Here is a 26,684-nt window from a genome sequence, read left to right on the forward strand (position 1 = left end):
CCTGAGGTTCTGATGTAGCCATGCAAGCACCTGGCCTCTACCGATATCCACTTAGGCAGGATCTAGAATATCTTCTCCTCATGAATCTATACTCCAAAAATCATATCTTTATCTGATTTGAAAGTACTTCAGAACTCCTTCTGAAGTTGGAGCAGCAGCCTGTCGAAGATGTCCTGTAGCCTTCTGTTCCAGGCGTCACCACGCCTTGGATCTTTGCCAGATGGACGTCCAACTTTTTGGACATGAAGAGAGGAGGAAGGAGAGAAAGAAGGATATAGAGAAGAGGGGAGGGGATGGAAGCTATTGAGTTTTGTGCATAAAATAATTTCTTCCATAAAACCCAAGGCACAGCAGGGTTTATATAGACCCTGCATGCTGCACAGTGCCACATCATTCAATCAATCAAAAAATTCTAATAAATTTTAAAAAAATTTTGATTGGTGGAGTGATATCATTTGATCACATAAGATAAGAACCCCACCCTCTCTCCTAAGTTGGATCCAACATTGGATAAGCTCAATCAAGGTGGCGCTAAAGAGTCCATGTTTATCAGGACTCTTTGGTTCTTATCTATTTAGGGTGCCCACTTTAATCCAATTGGGCTCATGCCATAATCTGATTATGGCATCTAATTCAATTGAGTTTTGGCATGTGGACACTCACAAAAATCCTCCAATGAATCCTCTTCAGTTTAAGACCCATATGTCAATTTTTGACAGATGTCCTAAAATGAAATTGATAGGTGCTAGAAATTAGCAGGTGTTGTCTTAAATTCATCTCATGAATTAAGACAAACTTTTTCTGAGCTGGACAAGCTTCATTTAGACTGAGAGAAATCTTCTCAAAATTCTCTGGATGAGTCAAATCATATTTGGCTTAGTAGAGACAGAAAAGATTACATGAGGAGAAAGTTAGGCTCAATCGTGTGCTAGCACGATTTCCTTGAACCTAATTGGATCTAATCCAAATCAATTGAGTTAGCCCAATTGATGACATCCAAATCCTAACCCTTGTTTGTGTGACCCAGTTAGGTTCAATTCTGTATGGTAATAAGACATGTCATGATCTCATCATCGAAACTCCTTTCGATGGACCAGAACTCTTCTGATTCAGATAATTAGAATGATCGATCATCAATATCATTTTAATTACTCCCAAAATCTACCAGTGATATCTAGCAGTATGTGGTGGCAACCCATTAGAATTGAAGACGAACCTCTCGGTGCAGTTTTCTGTATGATTGAGTTCCTCTATCATGAGTCCCGACTGAATTAGGGTTAAGGTGAACTCATCAAACCCAACATCAGTCATATGAGTTAATCGATCGATCTGAGTTCGATGTGAAACCTTAATGAAAAACTTTTTTCTATTATTTCACTCTACCATGGCCATGGGCTTAAGGACTCGATCTTTCAATTATCGTAGGACTACTCCTCTCATCTATCGAGGTTGATAGATCCCATCTTGGTGCGACCTAGTTCCTACAATGAATATGCTACAGCCAACATACACCTAAAGATTTTGAATGGCTAGGAGATCGAGTTATGGTATAGTCAAACTATAACACACTCAAGGTGAACTGTCGATGTACCTCAGGTCAAAGAACTAGACACATAACTGTAGCATCGAGCTAGTCATCGACGAGAAGGTAGACTTCCTTAAGACTGCTTGATATGGTCACGCTCAGTACTCTCATTTTCAATGAATACCTGTACTCTCACTCTGGTGTCTCTACACCGTAGACTCAAGATATATCCCTAAGAAAGCGATCGTATACCAACCTTCCGGATCGATCACCATCCTCGTGATGATCCTATGGTCAGGAGCTATTTATGAGTTAGTTATATAAATTCATGCTTTAAATTTTCAACTCTTGAAAATATGAATTTACATTTCCACTAACTCAAAGGATGTATCACAGACACAATGTACACAATGTGATAGAAGAATAATTTTTTTATTCATTTATAGTCAAAATTATAAATTTATCCTTAGATCTGTACAGGAATGTGTCAGCCGATCTGGCAACTAGAGCACACATCTAACAGAGACTTCCTAGTCAAACTAGGAGATTTTGATTCTTGATCAAATCGCTAACTAATTCTTGGTCTAAATTCTAACTAACTTAAAAGTTGGTTATAACAAATTAACTAATTAGTCCTAGTCTAGTTAGGAATCCAATTAGGCCTTAGTCTAATTAGAAAATTAATTGCATTAAATTCTCATCAAACTAGGGATTGATTTCTTAGATAATTAAGTTATATCATAATTGAATAAGGCTTGATCCAATCAAATCCAAATTAAATCAAATTGAATCCAACTCAATTAGATTTAATTTTAATCCCATTGTTTATTTAAATTAAGTCCTATTGCAATCTAATTATAAATTAAATCTTTCAAAAATTTACTAACCCTTAGCGAATTGAACATTGTAACTTTTGCAATGAATTAATCATCAATAAAATTGATAATTAAATTCTATTATGATTCATAATCGCAACTCAATTATTTGATCAGTCAAAATTTTCTTTTGTGTGTCACCTCATGGGCTCTATTTTATTTGGTAGTGAGATATATTGTGATCCCTATCACAATATCATCGAAACTTCTTTCAATATGTTGGAACAATTCTAACTCTATCCATCAAGGATCATCGATCATCAAAATGATGCTCGTGGGTCTCACAATCCATCAGCGATACCTAGCAATATGTAGTGACAATCTAGCAAAATAAAAATGATAAATCTTTAAGTGCAGTTATCGTATGATTCAGTCTCCCTATCGTGAGTCTTGACTAGATGGCAGATCATAGATAAATTATTAAACCTCAATATCAGTCATATGATAGATTCAATTAGCTCGAATCTGACTATGTTTCTCATGAAAACTCTTTTCCATCAATCACACAGCTCTGGCCATAGACTTAAAGACTCAATCTCTCAAATCCCATAAGACTACTTTTCTTTGCTAAGATTGATAGATCTTATCTAAATACGCATCCTACTCCTACAGTGAGCCAACTATCATTAACATCCTTTACAAAGTCTTATTGAGGCTATATTTATATGTAGTCAAACTTCAGCAGCCTCACCGTGAGCAGTTATGGCACCGCAGGTCAAAAGACTATTTACACAACTGCAGCATTGAGAAAGTCACTAATGAGTGAGTAGATATCTATGTGACTTCTCATGTTGGTCATGTTCAGTGCTAATTATTCTCTAACAATCACTTGCACTTTCACTCCAGTATCCCTACACTGCAAACTTGAGACTTATCTATCCGAAGTAAGTGATACATACCAGTCTATCTAGATCAATCACCATCTCTGTGATGATTTTATGATCGAGAGTAATTTAAAAATTAATCATTAATGATACATACCTCAAATTTTTAACTCTTTGAGAAATGTATCATCATCCTATTAATCTTTTGGATGATTCATAGACACATATAATATGAATGATAATAAAGCTGTCCATCAAGTATAAAATCATATCCTAGAAATATGATATACATCAGTCAAGATTGACTTCTAGGACATATATCTAATAAGCCAGACTGACTGTTGATAAGTACACTAAATATCCCAAAAGAAGTATCAAAATATCCATTAAATTAATCTTTATTTCTTAAGAATTGATGCTTTTACTTATGTTTCGCATTAAAGATGATCGTCAATGCAAAGAACCCAATTCACAGGTTAAAAAAAAATGAAAGCAAATTGGATTCAAATCGGATCTCGAATGAAAATCCAAAGGCAAATACAAATCCAAGCAAAAATAGGCCCAAAAGAAGCCTAAAATCCACTTAAATTTGGCCCAAAAACCATTCGGTCCACCATGGATCGATCACTTTGTCCACCCACGGCTCACCAAAATAAGGCGCAGTGCATAGACCGCAGAATGTCGGATTCACACACGGTCCATGGGAACAATTCTCGTCGACTTTTATTGTGGTGCATGGGAGAAAGTGAGGAGCGGGCTAGGTTTGCACAATCCGACGGTTGGCAATGATCTTCATGTGCGATCGAACGATCAGTAGCTGCTAGCCAAGGGAAGAAGTTTGGGATGATTTTGCACCATCTGATGGTCTAGAATGCAAATCAATCAAGATCTGATAGCCAGCATTGATTTCCAACATGATAAGGCATTGATGAGCTTGATTTCGGGCCATTTGATCATGATTGGATGGTGAGCGTGGGTTGAGGAGTTTGAACACAATTGAGAGCCCAATACTACTTGATTTCAATCCATATTTTACTCTATAAAAAGCTTAGCACCGATCAACAGAGAGAGCAGTGGAAATGGGCAACAGATCAGAGCAAGCAGCAGTAGAAACTTTTCTTGTTTATTTTTTCTAGTTATTGTCTTAGGCTTTGGGAGAAAGGGGAGAATATGGAGGCAGTGCTGGAGATTTCTATACATGGCTAGACTCCTCCAACTCAAGAAAATGATGAAGCTTGTAAACAGATTTTGATTTTTTTTATATTTAATTTTTATGCAATAAAATTATGTTTTCATTTCATATCTTCTTATTTATTTTTCTAACGTATTGATTTAGCCTGTATGGCCTATACTCTCTATAGACATACCGTGATCTCGGGATACAATACGTGTTTAAGAGAGATAGATTATCATATGTTAGACTAAACTTTATATCTTGTAATTAGATTTAGAATGTTTATACTCTAAACAGACGAAACGTGATCTACGGATACGATCTATATCTCTCAGAGATAAACTATATTAATATCCTAATCACAAGTATTAATATTACCATATAAAAAAGAAGAAATAAAATCTATTTTACATGATGGATTCAAAATTCTTGGATTATCTCTCTAACTTGGTTTCGTTCATAAATTACTTTAAACTTACAATTTAATTCTCATTATTTTATTTTTTTCTACAATCAATTCTCTTTTATTACTTCTTCATAAAATAATTACCTTAGATCTTCGAGGATATGATTCTAACTCACTCTATCTATATAGTTTGAGTTAGTTTTTATTTTTGATCGCCTACAACGGTGATCAACTACCTTAGAGTAGAAAAGACCTGAGCCAGATGCACCTACTGACATTTCTGATTTGACTAGGGAGATAGCTTGACTGAGGGAGAGCCTTAAGTCCAGGAGTACTAAGATAAAATCAGCCATCAGAGAACTCGAGCGAGCTTAGCAGAAGGGCATCCTCTCTGTTTTATCTTTCATGGGTAATTTATTGGACATGATTGAGCAAATAGCCCCTGGAGTAGTGCTGGCAACAGCAGCAGCATACGCACCAGCTAGAGCCTCTATGCCTCAGTCTACTCTGCTCCAGCCTTAGTCCACATCTTATCCTCCCACTCAGCCTTTTACCAACCAGGCTCGACCTCCACTCAGAGTTTACACTAGGGCTGGTGTAGGTTTTCTAGCTTTGAGTGTGATCAATCTATCCAGTAGGATCAGGAGCTGACGAGATGGACCCTCCACCTCTAAGATTAGCTCATTTAAGCTTTTAGACATTCCTTCTAAGCTAGTGGCTTATGGATGTTTAGCTTTATTAGATATCTAGTTTGATTTTTGATGTATTAGGTGCTGATGTATTAGATTTCTGATGTATGGACATATTTTGAGTTGGTTGTATCTTGGTATACTGCGACTACTGTTTTGTGCAGTACATTTATTTTGTATATGATGCAGTCTAAGACTTCTATTTTATCTAATGACTTCTACCTTCTAATTTATTATGTGCTATAATTTACATTTTGTCTTGTATGATGATAAAAAGGGGGAGAACAAAGTATATGAGCCACAAAGTATAAAACTAAGAAGATGTGACAAATTTGATTAATTAAAAGTAAAAAGATAAAGGTATATGAGCCACAAAGTATAAAACTAAGAAGATATGACAAATCTAATTAATTAAAAGTAAGAAGATAAAAGTATATGAAAAATCAATCTGATTATCTGCAAACCAAGCTACAAAATGCTGCAATGCTTAAGGGAAGAAATTATTATATTGGTAATTTCTATGCAATCTTGAAACAATGATATTGTTTTTAATACTTATATATTACTTTAACATCTGTGAATCATGTAAACATTATTTAAATCATGATATTGCCTTGATATTATCTTGTATTATTGAAGAAGAGATAAATCTAAGCTTAACAATATAGGCATAAACTAAGGGGGAGCAAGATCCAAAATCAAAAAGGATTTATATCCCTATCTTGTAACAACATCTTCAAACTTGCTTGAGCTTAATTTTGATTCTTAAACTACATTTGTAAATCAATTGCTCATATACTCAAAGTTTTGTCATCATCAAAAAAGAAAAGATTGTTGATCCCAAGAATTGATTTTGATGAATAGCAAAATATTTGAGCATATAATTTTTCTAATGATTTTATTAAGTTGATGTTTCAAAAAAATTAGTAGGTATCAAAAGATTGATTCTAAAGGCTCAAATAAATTCAAAGGAAGAGATTTTAGAAGCTTAAATGGAGTGAAGAAACTTTGAATTGGAAGTGAAAAAGATAAAAGAATGGGATTAAAATAGATTTTATTCAGTTGAGGGCAATTCGAGTCGACTCAAGCAAAATTCGAGTTGACTCAAGCTGAAAATCAGAAGTAAAGAAAGTTCGGGCACATAAATGTTTCAGCTGGCATGCCTTCGAGTTAACTCAAATTTCATCTGAGTTGACTCGAATTAGAAATGACAGAAGTATAATTATCTAGAATGAAAAATTGAATCATTGAGTGGTAAGTCGAATCGATTCGAGTTCCTCGAGTCGAAGTTACAGAAAAAAATAGAGAGTTGTACTTTTGAAAAAATAGACTCGAAGGCCACTCGAGTCGACTCAAGCCTAATTCAAATTGACTCGAGTTCCAACAGCTAGTTCTATAGAATTTTCAGAACTTTTCAAATTATTCTCCAACGGCTCTATTTCAGATGTCAATGGTCAAAAATGGTTTTATGGACTTGCAAACAAGTGTTTTTATACTTCCAACAACTGATTGACAAGACAAGAAAGTGAAAATCAAAAAGAAAAATAAAAAGCAATAACAAAAGGCCAAGAAGCATTGAATAGAAAGCTTTTACTCCACAACCACCTGAACAATCAAATCAAGAGAGTCTTTTCAGCAAGAAAACAAGTCTCTCAATCGAAAAAGCTTCCTCAAAAGAGATTCCATAAGCATCATCGACGATCATTTATTCATTAAAGGAGCTTTGTATAGCTTTATTAATTTATTTTCTTCTATTCTGTTGTAACTAGTTTAAATTAGAAACTGAAGCTAGGGGATAGGCTCATCCAAGCCTAAAAATTGGATTGTAAGCTAAGGGTCGGCTTGGATTAGATTTTGGTTGGTGATCCCGTACAAAACCAACTGGATTTTGGATACTGAGCCTAGAAAAACTATCCTGTTGTAATCTTGGACAAATTATAGTAAAATTTTTAAAAGGATCTTGGGGAGTAGACGTAGATACTGGGGGCACCAAACCACTATAAAAATTATGATGCTTGTGTGTCGTTTGCATTCTATTTTTCTTCCATATCTTATATATTCTTACTTACTTGACTGCACAATTCTCTGCACGCACATATTTCTCACTATTTTTAAAAATCTACACATATCTCATTTAAATATTTGAAAATTAATTCACCCCCTCTCTTCAGTTGTCTAGCTAGGCAATACATCAACGTCCTTATTTCAAAATTCAAAAGTGTCCGTAATATTTAATCGACTTCAAAATGAAAAAGATAGGTGCAATAACTACCTCATAAATTTCAATCGAAAATCTCACCACATCGTGCCTGAATCGGCCATGTAACTTTCTGAAATAGATTTTTAACTTTCATCTATAAAAGGATCTAAAGGAGACCCCTCAAGGTGCGTGCGAACAATCTCTCTATACTCCTCCTCATCTATTTTCAATGTTATCTGACTTGAGCGTCAAAGGATCTCCATTGAAACCAACTCCAATCAAGACTTGCTTGTTGGTTTCTCTTCTGGGAGGACGTGCCACTGCTCCAGCCTCTCCAATCATGATCCACATTTTAACAACAACTGAGGCCAACACAGTGTTTGGCGATCAAAGATCAGTTTGATCAAATAATTTTATTGAATCAAGATCAGATTAAGATATAATTGACTCTATAGAGATCAAATGAATCAAATTTGATGGTATGTGGATCCAGCTAAGGTGGGTACTAGCACGCTGTCTGGTAATCAAGGATCAAAATTTTTTACTAAGCTCAATTAAAATCGTCGAAAAAAAGCTCTTTACTCGATCAATCTTAGAGAGATAAATTTCATAAAAGGAGATAATGCTAGATAGAGAAAGTTGTAGAGAGAGAAATTAGAAAGAGAAAGTGGGTTGCAAGCTAAAGAGAGAAGGGAGAGAAGGAAGAGAGAGAAATTAGAGAGAGAACATAGGCTGCAAGCCAAGAGAGAAGGGAGAGAGGGCACAGAGAGAATAGCTCTCCTCCTTTTTTCTTTTCTTTCTTTTTTTTCTCTTCTTCTTCCTTAATGGAGCAGGGGATTTGTGTTCTCCTTCCTAAAATAGATAAGGTTCTCCTCCCAGCCGGCAATACCCATGGCTGAAGGAGCAGACCCCAGTGGCAACAATTGGCTTGGTCTGTTGACCACCAGTGGCAAACAGTGTTGGAAAATCAAGAACGAAACATGAATAAAAAAGGGAATCGATGATCAAAATTTTTAAGGAATTTTCAGTAGAAATTTGGCTAAGATTCAAGCTTATGAACTATAGAAGATTGAGGGGAAGGATGATTAGAGGAATTTATCTGATCTTTAATGGGAATTGATCCAATTTTCGATGGCCAAATCAATATTAAACCACCTGTAATCAAGAGGAAAAAAAGAGAAAAAAGTAGCGAACTATGATAATTTTTTGGTGAAGAAGAAGTAAGGGATCAGAGCCTTTAAATAGACTTGAAACCAAGCTCAAATCCTCTCCTTAATAGAGTCCTTCAGGCATTCAAACTCCCTCCGATTTGGAGAAAGATGACCTCCAAAGTGAGTCGTTCACATATTTCCCAGCCAGTGCCACACACGTTGTGGCTCTTTCCTTTTTTTTTTTTTAATAGGGTTCTAGGTATTACAGAGACTCTATGTCTCTAACAGAGGAAGGGATGGGTCACTGATGGTGATTGCTGACGGAAGGACCAATGATCACCCTTGTGAATGGTGACTGGAAATAAACTTGACCAGGTCAAGTTTATCGACCAAAACAAAGCATCGGCACTAAACTTGAGAAATCTATGGCAATTGGCGGCTAGGCTTCGACCATGGCTAAGTGCCGATGCGAGGGACCAGACAAAGACCTCGTGATGAACATTGGAAACAAAGACCGCCAGAAAAGGAAGTAGGGCCAAAACATCAAAAATAGGGAAATAGGATACCCCTTTTTCTAACTAAAATCCAGCGATTAGCAAAATGGAATCTAAGATCCATGGATTAAAGTAGAGGCAGAGAAGGGTTAATTAAAAGATTTTTGGGATCTTACCTACCTTCTAACAGTATTTGGTAGTGATGGTGGTGAACATCATTCGAGCAAATGCCGGTGAACTCTACCTAAGACCAAGATTTTCGATGGAGAATCAAAGAGATGGTAGGGGTTGATTTAAATAGGATGGAGGCGGCATCAGAATCCCCCTCGATATCAGATTTCTATTGGCAAAATCTGAAAGAAGGTGACTCCCATCAGGAGTGGGAGTTTGCCTCCCTCACAGCACGTGCCGTGCACATGCATCTCAAGCCCTCCCCCCTCCCCAAGCATGTGCCGGGCCTTTTTTTTTTTTGCTAGGTTTCAGTTTGGCAATTTGGGCTGATCCATTTGTTTCTTAGGTCGATCAAGAGGACCAGGCCCAGTTCATTCTGAGTCACTGGAGTAGTAAGCGTCCAATTGTTGGGAGGGGAGCATGTTTCTTGTCCAGGGGAAAAGCTCTGCCATGGATAACTTGAATTGTTGCTTGCTAGAACAAAGTTAACGGCATCGAAGATGGCAGCATGGCTGACACTGCTTGTCGCTGCACTCCATATCTACTAGCCTTTTTAGTCGCTAAGCATAAGCTGGTGAGCTTGACTTCAAATTCTGTGTGTGTATGGTTGGATCATAGTTTTGTCAAAAATTCTGTCAAATAATATTGGAAGAATGTGGAGGTTCGTGCCAGATGCCGGGAAAGCCAAAGGCGAATTCTCTAGAGGGAGATGCTCATGAGGTGTTTTTTTCTCAAGGGTGGACACCGAGGAGCCCAAGGTTATCCTGCCATTAGTTTGAGCAATCAGTAAAGAAGAAGGTAGAGGAGGTGCAGCATAAGAAGCTCAAAAGCCAAAGGCCATCACTTCGTGGCCTTTGTGTTAAAGAGGAGTCTTGTCAAGAAAAACGAGTTTTGATTACTTCATAGTCGAATCACAGAAGAACCACTTGAAAATTTAAGTATTTCATCCTTAACCATTGGTAGCACATGAAGAATCAACATTCTTATGGACTCTATAAGGAGCTATACAGGTTGAGAAGTCAGGCGGACTCAGGTTTATGGTGAGGAAAAATAATGGTCAACTCAGCTGCTTCCCTAAAAAAGTACTGACTACTGCTAAATTTGAAATGAATGGTGAATTATTTATTTCAGTGAGAAAAAAGGATGACATAGTAATTAACTTGAACTAGAATAATTCTAGAGAGGGATGTTAAATGTATCTACATATGTGTTTATGTGTACCATCCACACAGACTTTGAACAAGTTAAGAGAGAGAGAGATGCCATAATGCTTCTAAGAGCATTTAGGCCCAAATGCTGTCGCATGACCATGAGCACGCTTGGCACTCAGTTTCCATGCCGCTGAGTAATTTACTATCCACATAGATTTTGGTCAATAAGTTGATAGAAAGAAAGTCGCACTATAATTCTTGGCCCCAATGCTTTCAAATGGGAATAAATGATAGGCCATGAATACATACGTATATGTATACGTACTGATGCATCTATATATGTAGGAAATGCCACCACAGTGAATATTCATGCATGGGAAAAAACAGCAAAATCACTTCATTTGACACACTTTCTCATATTTGCCCTTATTTTAGAATTACTACAAGACAACTGAATGAACTAAAATTATGTAACCAAAATTAATTCATTCAAAATGATTCAAACATATTAAATCCAACCATCCAACATTTCCTTCCATAGTTTTCAATCACCACACCAGATATGCTAGGTTTCAGTACTATATAGCAGATCAATGACAAACTGCTTAACCTATAGCAAAGTTTTCAGCTGATTGAATAATACCTTGGTAATCCTCATGAAAATCTTCAAATCTCATAGACCATTCCTACCTGCAAGATCTTACCTGGGGGAATTCTGAGTGTGGCAACATTAGACCTGAAATTCTTCTGCAAGAACCTATATAAGTTATTGATGATGAAAGATCTCCACCAGCCACTCCTTAGACTCGTCTGGAGTATGATTCTTCCCAACACAAAGATTGCTCCACTGTTCAGTGCAGAATCTAGCATCTCAGATTCCTGGGCATTCTCAGCAATCTCTTTTAAGGCTGAAACAACTGATGCAATGTATTCTTCCCCCTCCATACTGTGCTTGTCCATATATCCGTACTGGACTAAGCACCTGTATACCCCTTCTGAGCCCAATTTGGCTACGAGGAAACGTTCCTCTGGGAGGACAGACCTCACTGGTAGTATTCTCACAGTGACAAACACCATGACTTTACGAAGACTACCAACGTGTTGCACATAATGCCGCACAATTGGTGGAATTCCATGAATTAAATCAGTGCAAAAGAAGCATATCCCTGGAACCCGAGTGCTGCATGCTATCAATTGATTGAATTCAACCTGATCCATCTTCTTTACTGCTTCATACTTACTCTTCTTGCTCCTCCCATATGTCCAGGACAATGTGATCACCAAGAAGAAGGCAGAAATTGCAAAAGGAACCCACCCACCTTGTGGAACCTTGTGCAGTAAGGAGGTCATATATACACCTTCAATAGTGATGAAGACCATGAGAAATAACGATATAAAGAAGATGTTGGTCTCCCAAATAACTAACATCACCACAGTCATGAGGAATGTTGTGATGAGCATCACCCATATCACCGCCACTCCTACATAAAACAAGAATCATGTCCAAATTAGAAAGAGGTTAGAGATGGGAGTCCAAGCATTATATCCTTAGCAAAACAATAAAGTATCTTAGTTTTATTTTTTTCTTCCATTCCCTCATGTCTAATTATTTTTTCCCCCCTTCCCTTCTATGCTGCTAGAACTGTTCCTTGGTTATATTCATGATAGTAACAAAGACAAGAAATTTCTGAATTGCAAATGTCCAATGATGGATAAGGGAATAGAATGAGCTAGACAAGGCCTACTTACCAAATGCGTTTCCTATCTCTGCACCACCCTTGAATCCTACTGTTATTAAGATACAAGCAATCATTAGGAAGTAGTTCACTTCAGGGGAGTAGACTTGGCCTTCATACGTGTCCGAAGTGTGTTTCATGGTCACTCGTGGGAAGCAGCCAAGTGCCATAGATTGCCTGATGATGGAAAAACTTGCTGATATCAGTGCCTGGCTAGCAACAATGGCAGCAAGGGTAGCCACCACAAACATTGGCCAGAATATGGGTTCAGGCACAGAGCTATAGAATGTGGTGCTAATCTTATCAGGGTTCTTGATCAAAAATGCAGCCTCACCGGCATAGGCAAGGATCAATGCAGGATAAACCAAGGTAGAGAAAGCCAGCTGCAGACACAGATTATCAAGGTTTAGCTAGTTAGGAGATACAGCGGTCCCTATGTAAGTTTATAAGATGATCAAAACTAACACTTTTACCTGAATTGCATTTTTGTTGAAGTGACCTAGATCTGCAAACATAGCTTCCGCACCTGACTACCAATTCATAATTAAAAAAACATTCCATGTGCCACATATTTCCTAGTCACAAAACTGCAGCAAATACTGACCTGTTATGCATAGTGCGATTGCACCCAAGAGCTCCCACCCTTTTCTATGGTTTCTTGCAAAGTAATAGTATATGTAATGGGGTGAGAGTGCCTTAAGGACTGATGGGTAAAATTTGATGATGTTGTACACTCCAATGGATGCAGTGAATCCAAACCAAAGAAGCATGATGGGGGAGAAAGAAAAGCTAACTTTGCTTGTCCCAAATCTTTGAAAGAGGAAAAGAATGAGTAGGATGACCACGGAGAGGATGACAACATCATCTGGAGCAAGTAAGCTTCAGTATTTTAGCAGAGAATTATATGATATTTGATTAAGGCATAAGAAAAGCAACAATAGGAAAATGAGCTACCCCACAAAGAGAGAGAGAGAGAGAGCAAAGCTTGCCTTGTGTAATCTTCGAGGATCTTGATTGGATTCCTTGGACAGCAGAAAGAACTGTAAAAGGAGATGAAAAAATTAAAATATTATGACCAAGCAATGGAAAAATGCCATCAAAGTAAGTTCTTGTGCACACAAGAATTTATATGCATTCTATATGGAAATTTAACTTAAAATATTATACAAAATAATGAAGAGACAAAGTTGACAAAAAAAACTATGATTTTGATGATGTCATTGGTTTTCTTGCTTCAAGTAAAAAAAAGCCAAGTAAATAATTAACTACTCCCCCCTAACCCACACCCCCACCCCCTCGTTTTTCTTTTCTTGTTTTCCCCTAGTATTTTCAACAAATGCAAAAGAGAGGATATCAAATCATATATAGAGTTGTCAAAATCATTGTGCAGGAATATTTCAGGATAAGAATCTACTCTGTTTCATATACAACAATCTGTATGAGTTTACCTAGATGGTGCCCAGTATACATGCACCAAAATAATCTGTAACGTAGTAAACAAGAAGATTTCATTACAAAATCTATGCATTTGTTTAATTAACATGGGTCTCTAGAATGAATAAACCTTTTATCATTAATCTTCATCTTTTTTATATTATATTTTATGATACTTTCAAGCCATTCTTTCTTGCTTATTGAACTACAAATCTTTGCAATTCAGATCCTCTGTTCTAGTCATAACTGTTGAGAGTTTAAAGGGTCTATGTTAGTTATAGATGTGTCATATTTTCCAATGTTTGATGATTCAATAATGAAAATATATAAGGTTATATTTTTATTTCCTTATGCTAAGAATCTTATGTAATTTAACTTCCTTGTGCTGCATAGATACTTGTACCTACAGGTGTCAACATCCACAAATAAGCAGAGGCAAACACCAGTGGACCTGAATAACCTGTTTATTGGTCCTGCTTTATTGTCATCCTTGACGTTTGGAACTTTTTGGAGGGTATTTTCTTTTAGGGCTGTCTTGCTTAACTGTTTCTGATTTGTGCATTGTGTATTTCTGCTGGAGTGTAAACTTGTTCTCCTTTTATTTTCTTACCTTCTAACCTACTTGGCTGCAAAGTCTTTCTCTGATTCATTTTATATTTATAAAACAAAACATGGTGGATCTGCAACAATTCTGGTAATATATATATATATATATATATACAAGAACTCCAAGATAATATTTGCAGCTGAATTCTTTCTATCTGTCTATGCTTGATTTTGCATTTATGCACCATTCTTCTTTTCCTTTGAACCATCTATTTTTTGAGCACATAAGAAAGGTATAATGCCTCAGAAGAAGGTTGATGGAAAGTATAGCCCAAGTGGCGTCAAACACCAATTACTAATTTTGTCTGGTTTGAATTTGAGTTTAAAGTAGCATTTAGTTTCAGAGGTTAACCAAACATGAGCTTTGGTTAAGGTACGTATTGCTACTTATTTGCACATAAAGATCTCCACAAACAGTAAAAATGAAATCAATAGTGATAAGTACCTGAAATCGCAGGAGTAAGGGCTCCATCACCAATTACCATACAAGTTCCAAGCAATACTATGATGGTAATCACAATCTGTGCTTTAGAGTTCCTCTCCAAGAATTTCTGTGCCTTAGACTGTAATCCACTGCCTTTACTATAATATCTCAAGTTAATATCCGAATCTAACCTTGTACTTGGCATAATCATCTTGTCCTTGAAATGTATATGTTGGCGCAACAAGGAATATAAAGCAAAGGTTCCACCTATATCCAGCGAAGAAAGTATGGAAAAAGGTTGACCAAATATGAACATAAATTATAATGCAAATGGATGAAGATAATAAGCATTTGATCTAGATCTACATAATACCATGTATATAGAATTCCCAAACAAACTTCTAAGACATCTTTAGTTGAAAACAAGGAGATTATTTATGCTAAATGATAAACACTTAATTTAAGTCATTTAAAAAAGAAAATTATATTTAATTTATTTTATTTATTAAAAATTTGATGTTTCTTTTTATGTTTTACAGGAAAGATGATTGCCGATACAAAGAGTCCGATTCGTAGATCAAAAAGACTCAAGTTTGAAGAAAATTAGACTTAAAATAAAATTTAAATAAAAGAAGGATGCATACAGTATTATAGAAAATAAAGATACTATGCAAGGAATCCAAAAAGGATATAGACGCTATTTTAAAGAAACAAAAGTTTTTTTTTGTAAATTGGAGCGTAGGGCGCGTGGAAGCGGACGCGCGATAGGACGCGTGGCACGGTGGGTGCGGCACGACGGGCGCGGCATGGCGGGTTTGCGCGGTATGGCGGATTCGCGAGGAGTTGTGCGCGCGGACACAGTGGCAAACAGATAGCTGGATCTGAAAATTAAAGGAAAAAATATATATTTGGAAATACTTCAAGAGGAAGAATTTATATTTTCTTTATCTGCTTGTGATCTTTCCATCTCATCCATCCATCTTTTAGTCCTTAGTATTTTCTTTAGTCCCACATCGAAAAACCATGTAAAACTCCTCCCTCCTAACACCTATAAAAAGATTTTTGTACTCTCATTGGAGGGGGGAGTCCAGAAATTCCTCTAGAGCCTTGCATAAAGGAAGAGAAAGGGACTACTCCATGAGCAGCTAGGCTAGCAGTCTCGGGAGTGAAAAAGAAATTTTGTAACGACACAAAGTGGGTTTATTGTTCTAAACTTTCTTGCATTTCTTTATATGCAATAAAGATTATGCTTTTCATTTAAATCGTCATGAGTTCTTTATTTGCTCTCTTTCATATGCTTTTATTTATGCTTTCTTGTAGATTAATATTAGGAACAACTTTTACTTTCCGGAGACGTGCCGTGATCTACGGGTACAGGGCGTGCCGAAGAAAGAAGAGTTGTTTACCAAGTACTTTTCGAAGACAAGTCGTGATCTACGGGTACGGGATGTGCCGAGAAAAGATAGGTATTTTTTCTAAGATTAATCGCATCTATTTAATTAAAAAAGAGATACAACTCTGCTAGTGCAAAATTAATTCAAAACTCCCGAGCTCTTAATTTTCTAATTACATCAGTTTTAAGATAATTTATTTTCTAAATCAAAACAATGCTTCTTTTTTTTATTTTGTAATCTCAACTTAGCCTAAGGTTCCTGAGGATATGATCTCGACTCATCCTACCTACGTAGTGAGTAGAGTTATTTTTGGTGCTATCAACGACTACACATCAAATTTTGGCGCCGTTGCCGGAGATCTTGGCACAGTTGGAAAAAAAAAAAAAGCCACTGACATTTCATAACACTTAACTAAAATAGCGTAATCTCAAATATAAAAATTTCTAACTTGATTGGACACCTTGTTTCTTTGCATTACATCTCCATAATTAACTTTAAGGGCGCAACCCAGTATAACTAAGATAAGGTGGAGATTTGATCACCCTTCTTTAGCTCACAAATCACTCCCTTGCATTTGCATAACCTAGACCTTAATCTAAAATTAATTAGACGTTGACCCCTAAGGATTTTGAGCTCATTAGGACAAGTGACCCTGAGAGTTGAACCAGGTTAGACTTGGTCAGCTAACTGGTGTCTAGACAAGTGGTTTGCGGGATGACTGGGCCCGAAGGAAGGTGGTTTTTAATTGGTTCCGTTCGCTGACCTGGTCAATTTAATTGATGTCTAAGGAAAGCAATGGGGGGACTCCCACCGACCTTACACTTATCTGGCTAGTTGGTTGGTCAAGCTCTGACTTGGAGGGCTTGAAGGCTAACTACAGTTAGGAGCTGTCTAGAACTAGGGTAACTTTAGGATAGAGAGTCCACTGCGTGCTAACTTGATTGTAATTAAAATCTAACCACAACTAATTCTTTTATCAGTTTTAGGACTTCTTAGGATCTCTTCTTTAGAACTCTTCTCTCTCTTCTCTTCTCCTCTTAAAAAAAAAAATCCTTAACAGATTAGGATAGTCCTACATAGACCTTTTAGTTGCATGTTAGGTCGACGATCATTAAAACCCGACTTGCAACCATTAGACGAAGAATTAGAAAAGACTCTTAGAACTATCTGAGTTAGAAACATGGCTGCACCTGGTGAGGCTAATCCTCCACACCCGTTGAGAGAATATTTCACTCTATCCTCGTATACCTACTCTCCATGCATTCAAGCACCTCCAGTAGAAGCTACCCAATATGAGATTAAGTCTAGCATTATTAAAATGTTGCCATCATTCTATGGACTTAGTAACGAGGACCCATACAAACACTTGGATGAATTTTTTGAAATTTGTTCCACAGTAAAAATCCAAAACTTCTCCGATGATGCCCTTAGGTTGAAACTGTTCCCTTTCTCACTTAAGGACAAAGACAAGCATTGGTTAAATTCTTTAGACTCTATAACCATTTCAACTTGGGATCATCTTCAGAGAGAATTTCTCAAGAAATACTTTTCAATTGGAAAAACAAATCAAATTAGAAAAGCTATCACTAGTTTTTCTCAATTGGAGGGTGAACTTTTTCATGAGACATGAGAAAGGTTAAGGGACCTCATTCGTAAATGTCCATACCATGCTGTCCCTAAATGGCAACTTTGTCAGTATTTTTATGATGGTCTATCAGAAAAACACCGACAAATGGTTGATGCATCATGTGGTGGGACATTCATGCTAAAGAGTGAGGATGAAGCCTGGTAGCTCTTTGAAACACTAGTGAGAATTCCCTACATCATATGTCTGCCACTTCTAGAGAACAACCCATGCTTCAACAAAAAAAAAGTGGGATTTATCAGATTGGAAACGTCATGGATATCCACAGTAAGGTAGATGAACTGTCCCAAAAATTAGACCGTCTTCTAAATACTGGATAATCCCTGATTCCACCTAACCCAATCCAAGAAGTTTGTGCATTATGTGCAAGTCGGAACTATTTTGTTAGTGAATGCCCAGCCGCACCTCAATTTTCTGAGTTTGTGCACGAGCAGGTTCAGCAAGCTGAAGTCCAACAAGCTCGCAGACTAGGAAACGATCCATATTCGAATACTTATAACCCTGGCTGGAGAAACCATCCAAATTTTTTCTGAAGACCACAACCAGTGGTTGGCCCTACCGCACCTCGACCTCAATATCAGGACCCAGGAGCTCCCATCATTTCCTGTATTATAGAAAATTATCACATTGAAAAAGCTCTTCTGGACTTAGGGGCAAGTGTGAATCTTTTACCTAGTTCGGTGTATGAACTTTTTAGATTCGGAGAACTGAAACCCACATCAGTCACACTGCAGTTAGCCGACAGATCAATTAAGGAACCACGTGGAATGCTTGAGGATGTCTTGGTCAAGGTAGATGAGTTTTACTTTTCAGTTGATTTTCTGGTTCTTGACATGGAACTAAGTGGCAACCTCAGACAAATTCCCATTATCTTAGGACGACCCTTCCTAGCTACGGCAAATGCATGCATTAATTGTAGGACAGGAGTCATGGACGTATCGTTTGGGAATAAAAAACTGAGACTGAATATATTTGGTGCTTCCCAAGGACCATCAATGGATAGTTGCTTTGAAATAGATACACTAGAAGATATTATAGAAGATGCAACACCCACAATTCTAGCACCAGACCCCTTAGATACTTGCTTGGCTCACTTTGGAGTGTATGACTTTGAGGGATATATGAAAGAAGTTAACACCTTGTTGGATACACCACACGATAAAACCACTCCTCCATGGACAATCAAGTATAAGCCATTGCTCACATTAGCCAGTACACCAATAGTCCCATCTTTAGAATCACCACCTATGTTAGAATTGAAACTTCTTCCTGCTACGCTCAAGTATATATTTCTAGGACCCAATGACACCCTCCCGATAATCATTGCATCAGACTTGACCCCTAATCAGGAAGCACAATTGGTTGGTATTCTGAAGGAACACAAAGAGGCTATCGGTTGGTCCATTACCGATTTAAAAGGAATTAATCCTTCCATTTGCATGCACCATATTTATTTTGAGGCAAATGCCAAACCCCATCGAGATATGCAGAAGAGATTGAACCCAAACATGCGTGTAGTAAAGAAAGAGGTGGTAAAGTGGTTAGATGCTGGAATCATCTACCCCATATCCGATAGTAAATGGGTCAGTCCCACTCAAATAGTACCTAAGAAATCAGGTATTACTGTGGTTGAGAACGAAGAAGGTGAACTGCTTTCCACTCGCATATCATCTGGATGGCGAGTATGCATAGATTATAGAAAACTAAATGCCGTTACTAGGAAGGACCATTTTCCATTACCCTTCATCGACCAAATCTTAGAATGGTTAACAGGACAAAGTTTCTTCTATTTTCTTGATGGTTATTCAGGGTACAATCAAGTATCTGTATTTTCGGATGACCAAGAAAAGACTACCTTCACCTGTCCCTATGGCACCTTCGCTTTTCAGTGTATGTCATTCGGGCTCTGCAATACACCCGCTACATTTCAACGGTGCATACTGACCATTTTTTCGGATATGGTGGACAAATGTCTTGAAGTTTTTATGGATGATTTTTCTGTGTTTGGAACCACCTTTGAGGATTGTCTCCATGATCTTTCCAAAATTCTTAAACGGTGTATGGAGACAAATCTTGTCCTAAGTTGGAAAAAGAGCCATTTCATGGTGCGAAAAGAAATTGTATTAGGACATATTATTTCTGAAAGAGAGATCGACACTCATGTTAAGATTCGAGCAGCAATAGGATAGACACTCTTTTAGCGTCTGGCTGAAGACGTTAAACTTAGCACTTTTTGGGAGGCAACCCAAATTTCTTTTATTTTATTTTAACTGATCTTCATTTTTTTTAAGAATAAAGGATCGCTCTATATGGAAGAGTCTGTCAATAAACTTGACGTCTAGCTGAAGACGTAAAATTTAGCGCTTGTTGGGAGGCAACCTAACGATTTCATATTTTTTTACTTTACTGCAGCTGCAGGAATTTAGAACAAGAACCTATTAATCAATGAAGCTATCTTCAACTTCCGAAGTAAAATTATCCCAGGTGCATTCTCTCCTTTTATTTTCTTTGCTTTCCTACTCCATTGAGGACAATGTAGATTAAGTTGGGGGGGGAAAGGAAATGAAAATTAATCAAATCCTCGAGTATGGTCAGAAATAATTAGTTTTGTGTATCTGAATTTTATTCTGATTAAGAGTCAATTAGGCATCCTAATCAATGAATGATTAATGGTCAAGATAATTTTAGAGATACTGAGGAATAAATTATTAAGAAAACCCAATAAATTATAGGGTTTAGACTAGACCAAATTTTAGGAGTGATTCTACAACCCTCTTCTTACTAATCTCAATAAAGAATCTGCTTCATGAGAGATTGGGTGAAAAGATTGAGGTATGCAAAAATTTTTCTTAAAATTTACTTAAAAAAAAAAATATATTAGTTTCCTACTGAGTAACCGGGCCCCTTCGCCTAAGTAAGTATTGTGGTTCGCGTAAAAAGGTGGGCAATATTATATAAAATATATATATATATATAGTGGATAATAAGGGGACTAAATTATAAGAAAATAATAAACCTCTCTCACATTAAGTTAGAGGATTTAAAGAGTAAAGTGGAGAGTTGGTGAAAGAAAAGTTCTTGAAATTTTTTTAGTTAATACTCAGCCACTAATTGGGTCAAATTGATAATCCAATGAAGTATCTCTTTAATGGTCTGACCAGGTATCATCTACCTTTTGGGATGCCTAATCTAACTTTTTATTCAAGATCGAGTCGGTACACAATGCTGATATATCTATTTTACTCGAGGACGAGCAAAATTCAAGTTGGGGGGTGTGATAAACACTTAATTTAAGTCATTTAAAATAAAAAATTATATTTAATTTATTTTATTTATTAAGAATTTGATGCTTCTTTTTATGTTTTACAGGAAAGGTGATTGCCGATACAAAGAGTCCGATTCGTAGATCAAAAAGACTCAAGTTTAAAAAAAATTAGACTTAAAATAAAATTTAAATAAAAGAAGGATGCATACGGTATTATAGAAAATGAAGATACTATGCAAGGAACCAAAAAAGATATAGACGTCATTTTAAAGAAACAAAAATTTCTTTTTGTAAATTGGAGCGTAAACAGCTAATGGTCGGGCGCGCAGAAGGTTCACACGGAAGCGGACGCGCGGCACGATGGGCGCGGCATGGCGGGCGCGACACGACAAGTTCGCGCGGCACGATGGGTTCGCACGGCATGGCGGATTTGCGAGGAGTTGTGCGTGCGGACACAGTGGCGAACAGATAGCTGGATCTAAAAATTAAAAGAAAAAAATATATATTTGAAAATACTTCAAGAGGAAGAATTTGTATTTTCTTTATCTACTTGTGATCTTTCCATCTCATCCATCCATCTTTTAGTCCTTAGTATGTTCTTTAGTCCCACATCAGAAAACCATGTAAAACTCCTCCCTCCTAACACCTATAAAAAGACTTTTGTACTCCCATTGGAGGGGGAAGCTCAGAAATTCTTCTAAAGCCTTGCATAGAGGAAGAGAAAGGGACTACTCCATGAGCAGCTAGGCTAGCAGTCTCGGAAGTGGAAAAGAAATTTTATAACGACACAGAATAGGTTTATTGTTCTAAACTTTCTTGTATTTTTTTATATGCAATAAAGATTATGCTTTTTATTTAAATCGTCATGAGTTCTTTATTTGCTCTCTTTCATATGCTTTTATTTATGCTTTCCTGTTAGATTAATATTAGGAACAACTTTTACTTTCCGAAGACGCGCCGTGATCTATGGGTACGGGGCGTGCCGAGGAAAGAAGAGTTGTTTACCTAGTACTTTCCGAAGGCACGCCGTGATCTATAGGTACGGGGTGTGTCGAGAAAAGATAGATATTTTTTTTAAGATTAATCGCATCTATTTAATTAAAAAAGAGATATAACTCTGCTAGTGCAAAATTAATTCAAAACTCCCGAGCTCTTTATTTTCTAATTACATCAATTTTAAGATAATTTATTTTCTAAATCAAAACAATACTTTTTTCTTTTATTTTGTAATCTCAACTTAGCCCAAGATCCCTGAGGATACGATCTCGACTTATCCTACTTACGTAGTGAGTAGAGTTATTTTTGGTGCTATCAACGACTACGTATCACTAAACCAGAGATGGCCAACATTTAAATAAGAAAAGAAAAATCATAATGCAAGAGATAATTTCCAGTTGATAAATTTAAAAATGGATTCTTTGAAGACTAATATTGTACATGAATAAATAAAATTCATGTGCTAGGTAATGCATGGTAGACTATTATCATGTCTAGATGATTTTACATAATTAGATAAGAAGCTCAGAATATAGTGACTGTTAGAGCAAATTAGGCATCACTGGGGAGAAAAACAGAAGCACCTTTATTGTTCTCTGTTTTTTTTCAGTAAAAGTACCATTAATAATTAGAAGCATAAAATTAAGAAAAATAATATTTAATGAACAATGGACAAGAGCCATTCTTAGATTACTGGTATACATTCACCCTCTCTATATTCTTTAGCATTCATGACTGCCAGTAACATGTTTGATAAGGACTATCAGTGCCAATGTATTAGTTTCAAGAGATAATAGAAACAAAATATTGAGAGATGCCGTGTGCCCTCTGGTATTACCATGCTTGACCCTTGGGAGGTGATAGCAACATTTGCACTTTGGTGAAATATGATTCCTTTTTCTCCCAATAAAAATCCCCTTTCTCTCAACTGCAAGTATTGGATCAAGGGAACCTAACCCCAGTATGTAAAAGCCGAATTTGAATATATTTTCTGATGCCATGTTAGTTGGCTACAGATGTTAATGACTTTAATTGTCGTTATGCATTTTGGTAACCTAATCCCTATCAGCGAGCAGATGCTTGATGGGAAATCAATACCTTTCTTCTCATGTTACTTCATATTTATAAATAAGTATTGTAAACTTCTATCTAAGCTAATATAATGCCACCTGAGTTAGGTCTTCCCTGAATTAACTCTTTGCATCAAAAAAAAAATTTGTCGTTATGCATGACAACCATCCTATATTGTTGTGAAAGCTTACCATTGCAGTGGGCTTCGGCTAAAAAGATTTGTCATTCAATTCCATAAATCCTTTTAGCCGAAGCCCTCTGCAATGGTAAGTATAATTCTTCAAAAGAAGAGGGATGTCAATGATGTCATAACTCTTTGCCTTTTTTTAATGATTATTTTCAGTTTCGTTCAGTGCGATAGGAAACATGACAGGTAATTCATCATAATCTTCTATATCTATTCCTTACCAGAAAAGGAAAATACCAAAAAAAAAAAAACACTTTTTAAAAGCACGCAATTTTTGTTTTCAAAAGAAAACCTGATTCAAAGTATACAAATAATCTTCTATTTCTAATCCTTACCGGAAAATAAAAATAATACCCAAAAGAAACACAAGCACGCAAAAATTAAAAATAAAACCAAATATAATACACAAACAGCAGTGATAAATGAGTAAAAAGGAAATACGATTTCTAGGTTAATGTCATCGTCTTACCTTCTCCATGATCATCAGCATGCAGGACTATCAGTACGTACTTGATTAAACCCATCATCGTCAAAGTCCAAAAGATCAAACTCAATATACCGAGTACGTCCTTCTCCTGCGGGTTCGGCAAGGTGATGGAAGAGAAAACGTAGAGAGGAGAAGTTCCGATATCACCGTACACCACACCAAGCGACTGAAAGCTCAGCAGCAGCGTTTGCATCCACGTAAAATTCTGCAAAATTTTCCATCAACATTATACTTCGCTCCAAGAAGTTGATAAGAAAAAGATTGAGATGTAAAACACACAGTTGGCTGGCGTTTTGGGATCTTGTAAGTGTTGCCGAAGCTGAGCATTCTTCTTGCCCGTTCTCCATCCTCTTTAGGGTTTGCATTCTCGATATATCCGACGGCGTCGCCTCCTCCTCTTGCCTCCTCCTGTTCTCCATCTTCTTTGGGGTTTCTATCGTCCATATCTACGATGACCTCGCCTCCTCTTGTCTCCTCCATCTCTGGTGACGAGAGACCAAAAACCAAGATTAAAATTTTCTGCACGAGAGAGGAGAAAGGCGAGGGCAGTTGGGAACAGCCAACAGCGTTACGAGGAGGAGAACGAGGAAGCTTCGACCTCTCACGGAACTCCGCGTCCGGCCTAAAAACTTTACGCGGCCCGCGTTACCCTTTTTATCTGGGAAGCTCACGGGAGAGAGGATACGACTTGATCACGACGGTCCGTGCCGGGGTATAACGATCGGATAGGCCGTGAAGGTCACGGGCGCCTCCTCTGCGTTAACCTCCCAAGGCTGGCTGCCGGATCGTCTTGGCCGCCCCAAAGGACCGACCGACTTTGATCACACTACGAGGGGACAACGGCAGATCGGAGTCGCCGTCAGCTTCTTCGGATCGGTGCCTTGGCGAATGGCGCCGGGGTCAGAGGCCTCTAACTATTCCAAAAAACCACGAATCTATCTATATTTGTATAGATATCCAGGGCAGGTCGAGCTGGACAACCGCTCCAAGCCGTCGATTTTTTTTTTTTTTTTTGGTAAACCAAAGGCCGTTCTCAGGCCGGTCTTGAGGCAAATCGATCTGGATGACCGTCTCAAGCCCCTAATTTTTTTTTTTTTTTTTGATAAATCAAACATCGTTCTCTCAAACAGCACCCAACAAATGGCTTTTCAGCTTTCATCACCTCGCACCAATTTTGATATTTAAAGATTTATTTAAAAATTTATTTAAATATTTTGATCTTTTAATTTTTTTCTCACAAAATCATCGTAAAATTTTATTTGATTTCTCCTTATTTTACTATTCACCAATAGTTCTTTTTTATTTTAGACATCAAAAATCAGATCAAAATCCATCAAAAAGTCAAATAAATCTTTTTAATCTTCCTCCTTCAATTTGCTATGGATTTTAAGCTTGAGTTTTTACCGATTTATTATCAGAAAAATCTTTGAAATCTTAGTTGAGCAAGTTCTCTTGTTTTTTCTTTTTTTTTTTTTGATCTTTCCGACACCGTTGGATCGCCGTCGGTCACCAGAGCCGTGGTTGTCATCGTCCGAACATCAGAGACCACCCCTTCAGTTGTGGGTAGTGTTGGCCAAGGAGGAGGATCTCCCTTGCCTCAGGAACGAGAGAATAAAAAGTCCCCTATTCCGTTAAAGAAAGGAGAGGATGAGTTCTCTATTTTATTGTGAAAAAAAAAAGAAGAAAAAAAAAGATGGTCCACACAATAAAAAAAAAAAATAGTCCACACAATATAATTGCATGGATTTGTTGATTATGATCTGATTAGTTTAGGCATATGGAATTTGGCTCGTCTACGTAAGAATCTCAATCAATAGGCCAGCATCCTTGCATATGATGAAATATATTTAATATTGTACACCTAGAACTTGCTTTTTTAAATAAATATAATCATGATCTTTATATCCATCTTATTTTTCTAGACAGTTTGTGGTTTCACTTCATTTTTTTATTTTTTTTTACTATATCCTATTCTTTTTGTTGCATTGCTTTTCTCTGGAGAATTTCTGGTTATTCTCATGCCGTGGTAATGTAGTTTAATATCTTTTACATCATATTCTTGAATTTGCACTTATTTTTTGTATTTATGATAAAAATGATATCTGCTTGTTGCGATATAATAGAGAAAGTATAGTACTTTTTTTTTAATGGATGTGCTGTATGTTTTGTTGCAGTATGCAGATCTCCTCAACTTTCCACTGTGCTACAGTTTAAGTCTTTTATAACTATTTACATAATTATTTTTAAAGTAATTGATTAATTATTTTATTTTATTTTTCAGATTTAAATTTTTATTACAATTACAGTAGCTTTTGCTCAAATTTTGTTCCATCAAAAAAGCCTTCAAGCAAGTTCTATTGTTCTATCAAAAGGCTTTAAATCAAGTTCTATTATTTCAAACTTCAGATTTATTGATTACTAATTTTAACTAATATTTATTATTTTATCTATAAAAATAATGCCTAGAAAATATCTTTTGGGTCGTGAAAATTTAAGAAAAAAGAAAACAAGAATAATTGACTCAATCATTAAAAAGAGGTCTTGATCAATTTATTATAAGTAAAAAAAAGCAATGTAGTTGAGAATTTAAATAATATTACTAGTGAATTTGTCAATAAAAATATAAATATTACTTGTGAATTAGATAATGATAATAATATTAATAATAATAATAATAATACTAATGATAATACTAATAGTACGGATGATCTCATTAGTGGTGATAAACATTTAATGAATGAAAAATCAAGTGAATCAAATTCTTTTGACATTTACGATC

At 36.6% G+C, this 26,684-nt stretch overlaps 1 protein-coding gene and 1 non-coding gene across 2 annotated transcripts; both read right to left on the minus strand.

The window, feature by feature from the left end:
* Window positions 1-11,079: 11,079 nt before the first annotated feature.
* Window positions 11,080-24,656, minus strand: LOC105035672 (potassium transporter 26). Its single transcript, XM_010911311.3, has 8 exons — window positions 24,185-24,656; window positions 23,888-24,110; window positions 14,882-15,127; window positions 13,386-13,436; window positions 13,001-13,261; window positions 12,870-12,922; window positions 12,410-12,779; window positions 11,080-12,141 (listed from the first exon to the last, which is right to left on the minus strand). Exons 1-8 carry the CDS (start codon window positions 24,383-24,385, stop codon window positions 11,327-11,329), a joined length of 2,220 nt encoding a protein of 739 aa, XP_010909613.1. The 5' UTR covers window positions 24,386-24,656; the 3' UTR covers window positions 11,080-11,326.
* On the minus strand, window positions 17,823-17,928 carry LOC140854944 (small nucleolar RNA R71). The gene has a single exon (XR_012138038.1). It is a non-coding gene; the product is annotated as a small nucleolar RNA R71 (small nucleolar RNA).
* Window positions 24,657-26,684: the final 2,028 nt, after the last annotated feature.

The sequence above is a fragment of the Elaeis guineensis genome, chromosome 1 (genome assembly GCF_000442705.2).
Source record: "Elaeis guineensis isolate ETL-2024a chromosome 1, EG11, whole genome shotgun sequence".
Taxonomy (NCBI): domain Eukaryota; kingdom Viridiplantae; phylum Streptophyta; class Magnoliopsida; order Arecales; family Arecaceae; genus Elaeis; species Elaeis guineensis.